The 9,385-nt window shown below is 34.1% G+C and overlaps 1 protein-coding gene across 1 annotated transcript in view; it reads left to right on the top strand.

Moving 5' to 3' along the window:
* LOC128248837 (uncharacterized) overlaps positions 1 to 8,832 on the top strand; it is a 137,517-nt gene extending 128,685 nt beyond the window's left edge. Inside the window, exons 71-75 of the mRNA XM_089358259.1 lie at positions 71 to 310; positions 2,580 to 2,813; positions 4,749 to 4,924; positions 6,104 to 6,310; positions 8,686 to 8,832. Of these exons, the coding sequence (XP_089214385.1) occupies positions 71 to 310; positions 2,580 to 2,813; positions 4,749 to 4,924; positions 6,104 to 6,310; positions 8,686 to 8,832 (1,004 nt within the window). The remainder of the gene's footprint in view (positions 1 to 70; positions 311 to 2,579; positions 2,814 to 4,748; positions 4,925 to 6,103; positions 6,311 to 8,685) is intronic.
* The last annotated feature ends 553 nt before the right edge of the window (positions 8,833 to 9,385 follow it).

Below are 9,385 nucleotides of genomic sequence, written 5' to 3' on the forward strand. Positions count from 1 at the left end.
TGGCTTTCTATCTATGTTAGAAAATATTAGTTATTATTTTTCATTGATCTAAATTTTACTTTAATTTCAGTCACTGAGATCCTTTTTTTGAAAGTAAAAGATGCAATTCTGGATGTATCTGGGAAAATATTGTGGCCTAAGAAAAATGTAACAGCAGCAGCCTGTAAAAAAAAATGTCTGTCTGACAAAGATTGTTTATCATTTGAAATAAATAAAAGAAGTGGACAATGTTACTTATCAAGGGAAAGTGCAGCTTCTTCCAAGAAATTGAAGTCAGCCAAAGGCACAGATTACTACCAACGAGTGAAACGTAATTATTATTTGGATTTTATTATTGGTCTGCTTTTTTCGGGGGGGGGGGGGGTTTCTGAAGTTTGTGTATCAGTTTACACTTCATATTATATACAAAACCATTTCTGTTAAAACATTGACAGGTTTACCTATGAGAAGAGACATAAACATGTTCTTGACAAAAAAAAAAAAAAAAAGAAGACAATATTAAGAACTGTATACACTGTTAAAACATTCTGATACAGCATTTGTTCAACTTGAATACTTTTCTATATATTTTCAGTTGTTTGTTTCTTATTTTACATCAGAAAGGAAACTGTTGTTCTTTTACTTAAACCTGAAGAGTAGCAGCAGCAGCAACAAGTTTTTATTCATTTGCCTATTTTGACATGACTTATTGCTGGTACAGCACAGTGTTTCACAAGGGATGTCATGTTTTACATAACACAATATACAAAATAACAGAGAAAGAAATGCCAATCTACAGATTCATGTATTTTCTACATTTTGACATGGTTGCTATGGCTGGATGCCCTTCATATCACCAACCATTATACCACATGAAGAAAGTACATTTTCTCATACTGCTAGAATTAGAGAAACTATTTACAAGGACTAAAGAATCACCTCAACTTATATAGGTTTCTATTCAGAGTAGTTCCATGGCTTTAAAAACATAAAAGCCAGCAAATTCGCTCAATATTCCTTTTGAAATCCTTCAACATTGAAATCCTAGACATAAGGGAAAATTCATCAGGTTTATTGATCTCAGTATTAAAATACTTGTGCATGCAAGTATGTCATTACTTTCATGATAAACCTTTTGGGCCAAAAAGAAAGTTCAGTATTTCATATCTTCTATCTGTTGATCTCTCTTTATTTATCTAACAACATTGACCAATACATTGATGGGTGGATGGAGGAATGAATACTAATAATAGTAAACTTATTGTAGAAAGATATTGTATCAAACTGAATTAACTTAACAAAATAGCTGTGGTTGTAATTATTTTTAAAAAATTAGTTATTCAGAATTTGTACTATCAGCAAGAAAAGTATACATAAACAAATGACTGAAATGAAAGGAATTAATCTTGGTTGGCAAACAGCTTAGACTGTGTTTTGTTATTGAAAACTATAATGATGGTATTGGTGGGTTGAATTGACAGTGTAAGTGTTGTTTTTTTTTTTTCTTAATTGAACCAAATTATTTATGTCATCTATCAATTAATGGATGTGCAGAAGTGCAATTACAACCCGCTCACTTGAAAATAGATATTTGTTTATGAAATATGGATGACAGAACGTAAGCTAATAGGAGAAAGAATGAAATGGTACAGGCAATGATGTAAGGAGAAGCAGAGCGTCAAATAATGAAAACAGGAACAGGAGCATCAAAGAATATAGAATGAATATTTACAAGATAGAATATTAAATGAAAATGAGAGAAAACATCAAAAGAAAAAAAAACCCTGTAAACATATGGTTGAATGTTACAACATTGGTGACATGAATATTCTCTGTAATCAATGTGAAGATGTTAGATTTGTAAATGAACCTCTCAACTGCTGAAAGAATGGGAAACTCATGCCCCTTCAATTACAACCTTATCATGATAGGAATTTTTAAATGAATATAATGCAGAATTTACAATTTATAATGGAACACTAATTTTTGTGGTTCTATATAAACTTTACCATGAAATTTCCATGGGTATTGCTAGTTATTATTACTTTATAGATAGTTTAAAAATATTATATAATTATGTAGAAGTACTGTTAATGATATTCTGAATAAAATATGAAGTGCATTGTTATTAAAATGAGCAATTCATTATATTAGCATGATCCATCCACAAAATACATTTTCAGCATAAGTCACCCTTTTCAGAATAAATGTGGATCTGATTGCATCATGAGTTATACTCAAACCTTTGCCTGAATGTTTTTATTTTGGATAATCCATTTAGACATTCTTCTTCCGATGATGTGCTCTTGTTTAAGATTGCATGGTTGTAACAACAGACATCTTGGTTGATCACATGTTAAAGGAAGTTTTTACCCCTACAAAAGCACACTATCAGGTTAGTGATGTACAAAGAATTGTCTGCAACCTAGAAATTGAGACAAGTTTGAAAATGAGTCTTAAGATGTTCTAAGACTCAGGTGAATTATTTTGTAACTTGTGGGTCATTTTGTGAATCAGTTGTTTGTGCATAATGCATGTGTATGGATGTGTAAATGTGTATGTTTGCATTTAAAATGTATTCTTTCTTCTTTTTCTTCTAGCCAATAATGAACATTTCATGCTTAAAAAAGTTAGCATACCAAAGGAGGATATTTTAGGACAGCGTAAGAATAAGACCTTAAAGGAATGTAATGAAGAATGCAACAGACATCATGGATGTAATTCTTACCAGTACAATGAGGAAAATAAATTATGTGCTCTGAGTAATGTGACTCAGTGGACTGATAAACTTAAACCCAGCGAAAAACATGTGGATGTGTACATAGCTAACCCTGGTCAGTAGACTATTTTCATCTTATTTGTATGCATGTGTTTGTGTATTTGCATGTGTGTGTGTGTGTGTGTGTGTGTGTAAGAACTGCAATGCTGCATAGCAATAAGACATGGTCCTTGAAAGCAGAAGATGTGAAAAGATTGCCCTTCCCCCACATTTCTCCCAACAAACCTCTATTTCTCCTTCAGCCAGTACCATGTTTCTTCCTTGCTACCTGAAAACATATCACTTGTTAGCCATTCTTCATTCAGTAATATTGCTCTCTACAAAATTTATTTATTTATTTTGATGATTATTGCTCTAACTGGTTTTTTTAATTTTATAGCGTTCTAAATTGATCAGTAACTGAATTTTATAGTATACAATTTTTAGGTTTGAGTTAATTTGCCGTTTGCTCGTTCCTTACACATTTGGGATGAACAGTTGTGTGCCATCTAATACCTTTTCATCCTGTTTTGTATATTTTCATGGGTCAACTATGAAAATTGGATTTGAATGTTTTCTGTTTTTATTGGCTATATATTACTAATAATAATGATAATAATGATAGCAATAATAATGGGACCCCGAGGAGATGGAGTATCCTATATCTTATAATATTTTATAATATGTATTAATCATTATGGATGTTCTATCAAAATGTACATAGGTCAATTTCATTATTATTATTATTATTATAATAATTATTATTATTGTAATAAAGTATTTTCAACGGATCAGTTTTGAGCTCTATTTAAAGTTGATATATATATATATATACAAAAACTCAACTGTGAGTGTTTTGCTAAGATTGTTAACAGATACTATATTCTTTTGCCAAATTTTTGGTGTAAAAAAATATATTTAAACATATATATCTACACACACACATATATATATATATATATATATATATATATATATATATATATATTAGTTTATGTATATATTAATATTATCTCAGTTATTAAAACTTTCAGTAATTTAAATACGTTAATAGTTACCAGAGGTAGCAAAATTACACTAAAAAACAAGATATCACAGCCGTTTTACAGGTAGATATACCAAGTTAAAGTGATACATTTTGAGAAGATATATATATATGTGTGTGTTTGATAGATGAATATCTTGTGAAAGCAGTACAGGACATGTACAGAGATGCTGCTAGTAAGGCAAGAGTTGGCCATGGGTACAGTGATGAATTTAGGTGTTCACCAAGGGATGGTCGCAGCCTCCTCTCATTCATCATCATCCTCCAGACCATAACAGAAGCCCATGAGAACTACTATATGCTGATGATCTTTCCCTCATAGCAGAATCTGTAATAGAATTAGAATAGAAATTCCGCAACTGAAGAAAGTACAACAGAGCTGCAGCTCAATCTATAGCATTCCCATCATTTATTTCGTGGTATTGAGCATAGAGCAATATCCATGGTATTGAGCATAGAGAATTCATCAATCAAGAGTTCTACTGTGACATTGTGAAGTGTTTGAGAGAGGACATTCAGCAAAAGCGACTGGATCTGTGGAGCTAGAAGAATTAGAGTCTTTATGATGACAATGTACTCTATCACTGAGCTCTGCACATTCGTGAGTTTCTCGCCAAAAGTGACTTTATATCACTTCTACGCCCACCCTATTCACCAGATTTAGCACCTGCAGACTTCTATCTCTTCCCCAAGACGAAAATGCAGCTTAAAGGTTGTTGTTTTAACACCGTAGTTAAGATACACAGTGAATTGTAAGAGTGGCAGGAATGCTGGGACCAGTGTATTGCTGCAAAGGTGACTATCTTGAAGGAGATGATGTTAAAACTTAGGTTAATAAGATATTTCTTATTAAACTGGTCTCATCCTGAAACTTTTTGATACCATCTTGTAACATTTTTATCTCCTAATTTTAACCTTCCTTCTAACATACATGCGGAATTCATATTAGTTTGTTATCAATTTCAGCTTACTCAAAAATTGACTGTGGATCTCCAAAAGATGTTGTTGGTGCATTCAAATTGTACAATGCCACCACCTATGAATCTGAAGTGACCTATACTTGCTCAAATGGAGAACAACTGAAGTCAGAATGTGAAAAGGACAGCAAATGGACACCTGTTCCATCTGTATGTGAAGGTACTGTAAATAGTTTCTCTTTTGTCTCTCTTCATAGCATATACTGCAGGATGTGGTCATGTACCTTGTGAACGTCTACAAAACAAGTGCACACCTCTAGGCAAATTCCTGAAGTTTCTTGCAGATTGTTATTGAGTGCATAACTTGTTGGTTTTGCTGCATCTCAGATTGAAGACACACTTCTTCAGCTACCTTGTACTCAATGATCTCCCTACATCTCTTTTCCAGAGATAAATCATAGACTTTATTGGGGAGGCTCAACAAGGCAAGTTCTCTGTAATTAGAGCACTCTCATGTGTTTTTAAAAATTGGGATTCCTACCTGAGATTGCCATTACTTTGGTGTCTTTGCAGAGGTGCATGTCGCCTAGTCTGGATAAGTCATCCAGAAAATACCTTCTTTATTCTAGGCTTTTAACATATTGGTCCAGATTTCATATGCACCAGTAGCCCTGCCACATTTGATTGCTTTCTTTAATCACCTCTAGGAATTTGGCTTCAATGTGGTTAAATTGCACTTGTAGATGCACATTTTGCCTACCTTTCACTATGAAATCAATGGATGGTTTTACTAGAACACTTTGTTGGTCAATTTAAAGTCAGAGTCCAGTTTAACCTCAAAGTCTTCCCCATAACTTAGCCTTCAGCAGTTTCACTGTTTCTGCATCAACGTTTTGCACTTCAGTGCATCATATATGTAAATTGAGAGACCCATTTAAAAGCCACTCTTTGTAATCCTATTTCCATTGTATCTTGGAATTCCTGGTTAAATCAGGGAGTTCTTTTACCTCTTGGTGCCACTCCAAGTTGCTATCCTTTACATGTTACACACTGCTGTGCAAAACATTCTCTACACTATTTTGACATCCTCATTTTCTTCAGGAAGGTCTCTGAATTTCTATGCAATAGTGTCTACATATTTGTTTCTAATCCCATCATCCAACAGAGCTTCCCACTTTATTTAGTAAGTCACCTGGTCTTATTAGTTTTGTGAGTTCTGTCTATTGTAGTCTCAAGTTGCAGACAACTAGGTGGTGATTAGTTGATAACTCAGCCCCACTCTTCACATAAACATCCAATCACAGAATCAAAGAAATACAAATGACAGTGAGATTTATCTGCGTCCCACTAAGTATCTTATTCAAAGTTTATCTCCTCATTCTCTCCCACCAAATATACATGCAGCATTGGCAAACATCAGAGTTTTCAATTACAGATTATGCGCAAATTAATTGTGGAACTCCAGAAGATGTTGATAATGCATTGAAGTCATATAAAACCACCACCTATAAATCTGAAGTGACCTATACTTGCCCAAAGGGAGAAAAACTAAAGTCAACATGTGAAAAGGACAACAAATGGACTCCAGTAGCTTCTGCTTGTAAAGGTAATGTAAATATTTTCTCTCCTGTTGTCTTGGTCTGTCCATTAATATTTGATTTTGCATTAAATTTTGTTTTACTTTATTGACTCCTCCTCCTCCTCCTCCTCCTCCTCCTCCTCCTCCTCCTCCTCCTCCTCCTCCTCCTCATCATCATCATCATCATCATCATCATCATCATCATCATCATCATCATTTAAAGCTCATTTTCCAAGCCTACCTGGGTGGAACTGTTCAACAGCTTTCAATGATCCACAGGATTGCATGAAGCCCAAATGTCACCTATGGCATGGTTTCTGTTGCTTGATGCACTTTCTAGCACCAACCACTTTACAGAGTGTACTGGGTGGTGCTTTTATTTCATGAAAGTGGCATTTGTGAGGTCAACAAACAAATTGAAAGCCAATTACTTTTCTCTGAGCTACATGTTTATGCACAGTGGTCTCCATCCACTCTAACCATTTTTGCCACTTTCACCTTACATTCAATACTTTCTCTCCTCTCTTATCTTCTATAGAAGTGCAAATTTGTGTGAGAGATTGACGGAAGAGGTCAGTCTCTATTGTCTGATCTTTCAGCTCCTTTCGGTTCACAATATCTTCAACTATAGCTTCAAATCAAGTAAAATTGCCTTCTCTGCCCAGTTAACGAAGGGTTTGGGGCAACCACCTTAAACACAACAGCAGCTGTTTCACTTAATTCCACAAGTCAGGTCAACAATGCCTGAACAATGACTGGGTGCATGCAAAATGATTTTGTTTTGCTGCAAGTATCTCAGACAGGATTGTTGAGTGGTAGTTCCTTGACTGTAGATTTTTTTATCTTGGACTAGTAAAACCCCTTGGTGGCTTTGCAAAGCCAAGGATTTTAGGAAGTTGTCCATAGTATTCAGTGACCAAAAGGTTTGCAAAACATATTTGCCAGTTAGTTTTCATTGATGATGATGATCATCATCATTATTTAATGTCTGCTTTCCAAGCTGGCATGTGTTGGATGGTCTACCGTGCTTCTACAGCTGGATGCCCTTCCTAATGCAAACCACTCTGATAGTGCAGTGGGTGCTTTTTATGTGCGACTGGCACAGGAGCCAGTCAGGAGGTATTGATGCTCAGTGCAAACCTTTAGATTACCAGTGCTCTATTCATCCACTAACTCTCAATTGATTGTTAGAATGGGATATCCACCAATTCCATTACCCATGTCAGAATTCATCCAGTGTACTTTATCTTTTGTAATCCATAGGATTACATTGGATTATATGGTCATCCCCTTTACTTAAAATAGTGGTGTGTGATTGTGGGAGATTTTGTTAATATTTCTTGCATAAGTGTTTTCACAGTCACTGGCTCATGATAAATATTGAAGTTTAATATTGCAAGCTACCAAATCTGACATAGCTGATCCTCTGATATAATCTGATGCCTGGTTCAACACCACAATCTTCAGTTGGTCATAGCAAAGACGGTGAACAATATTTGGTCCAATGTTTATATATTTATTACAATATCAAGCATTCATATTGAGCCACATATTTTCTCAGGCTTGCTATTTAGCATTGAGATTCTTGTCAAAGGTAATGTTTATTTATTCACAGTTTAAGAAATTAATCATGCATCATCTTGTAGCTTGAAGATTTCAATGATGTGATTATTTTGTACTAGAATGATGTTGTAGGTTAGGTATGAAAGGCTGGATATGGCTGATTTAATCATAAAGCAGGTAGAACTTTTGGGCTGGATATGGCTGGTTAAATGCTAGTGGTTTAATGATGTGTAAGGCAGAGGGTTGCCTCAAAATTTCATGTCATGATTGTTTCTGTTATGACTAGCTTATCAATAATAAGCTCAGTGAATCAATTATGTATTCACTGTTGAAGGACGACATGACCACACATAATTTTAAAAAATCAATGGGATTGTGTAATGTCTCTGTCATGTCAAGTGAACTGATGAGGCTGAGAATCAAACCTAGATCCTTGAACCACACCACTCAGTTCACATTTATACTAAAAGAACAACTAGGGAAAAATACTCAAGGTCCCTTTCTGCATGGAAAACAAATATTAAACTGGCTAATTATTGAGCAAAGATATGATTAATTAGGATTTCACTCTCAATTCATGGTAAAATCATTATATTGACTTCTTCCGGTGAAGAAATTTGGAAGAAACAAACTCTTAAAGATAATCATTATTTTTATTGTCACACTAAAAAAGGTACATTAAGTTGTGAGTGTACACTTTTACTACATACATATACTAATTCACAAGATTACGATGAAAGTGCAATCATTTTTGTTATCCAGGCCAAAAACAGTAAATTCATGTAATTTGCTGTGACCTGCCACATTTAGTTACATCGTTTTATATTCTGGATTTAATCTTAAGAGGATGTATTTTGCTTTTTACCCTTCTGATGTTGATAAATCAAGCACTAGTGAAGAAATAGTTACTTTATATTCATGTATCCTCACAGAAAAATGTGTGGCAATATGCTTATATGAAGAACTGCTTCTATCAACATTGTTACTGTGAAGAATAATCATAATTACTGTTGTTGGTTAGGGTGATGTATTCACAGAATCGTTCTACCATCAGACAAAATGTGTTGTGGTATTTTTCTAATTCTTTAACTTCTGACTACAAATCCTGCTAACGATAATTTTGCTCTTCCAGGGCCAATAAAATGTAGGGACCAGTTTAATTTTATTGGTCCCTCCAGGGCCAAATATATTAATTAACTCCTGCCTCAAACTTTTGGCCTTATTTCTTTGTCAAAAATTTATAGTATTGTTATTTTTCATTCTTCTCAATTATATTTACACTCTAGATATTCAAATCCATTTTGTGAAAGTAAAAAATGCAGCTCTGGATGCAACAGAAAAAACATTATGGAGTAAGAAAAAAGTAACAGCAGATGCATGTGCTGAAAAATGTTTATCTGACAAAAGTTGTGTATCATTTGAAATGACAAAAGCAAGTGGACTCTGTTACTTATTAAAAAAAACTGCAACTTCCTCAAAAATAAAAACAGACGAAAGCAGAGATTACTACCAACGAGTAAAATGTAATTATTTCTTTGTATTTT

The sequence above is a fragment of the Octopus bimaculoides genome, chromosome 10 (assembly GCF_046866305.1).
Source record: "Octopus bimaculoides isolate indiv1 chromosome 10, ASM4686630v1, whole genome shotgun sequence".
NCBI lineage: Eukaryota > Metazoa > Mollusca > Cephalopoda > Octopoda > Octopodidae > Octopus > Octopus bimaculoides.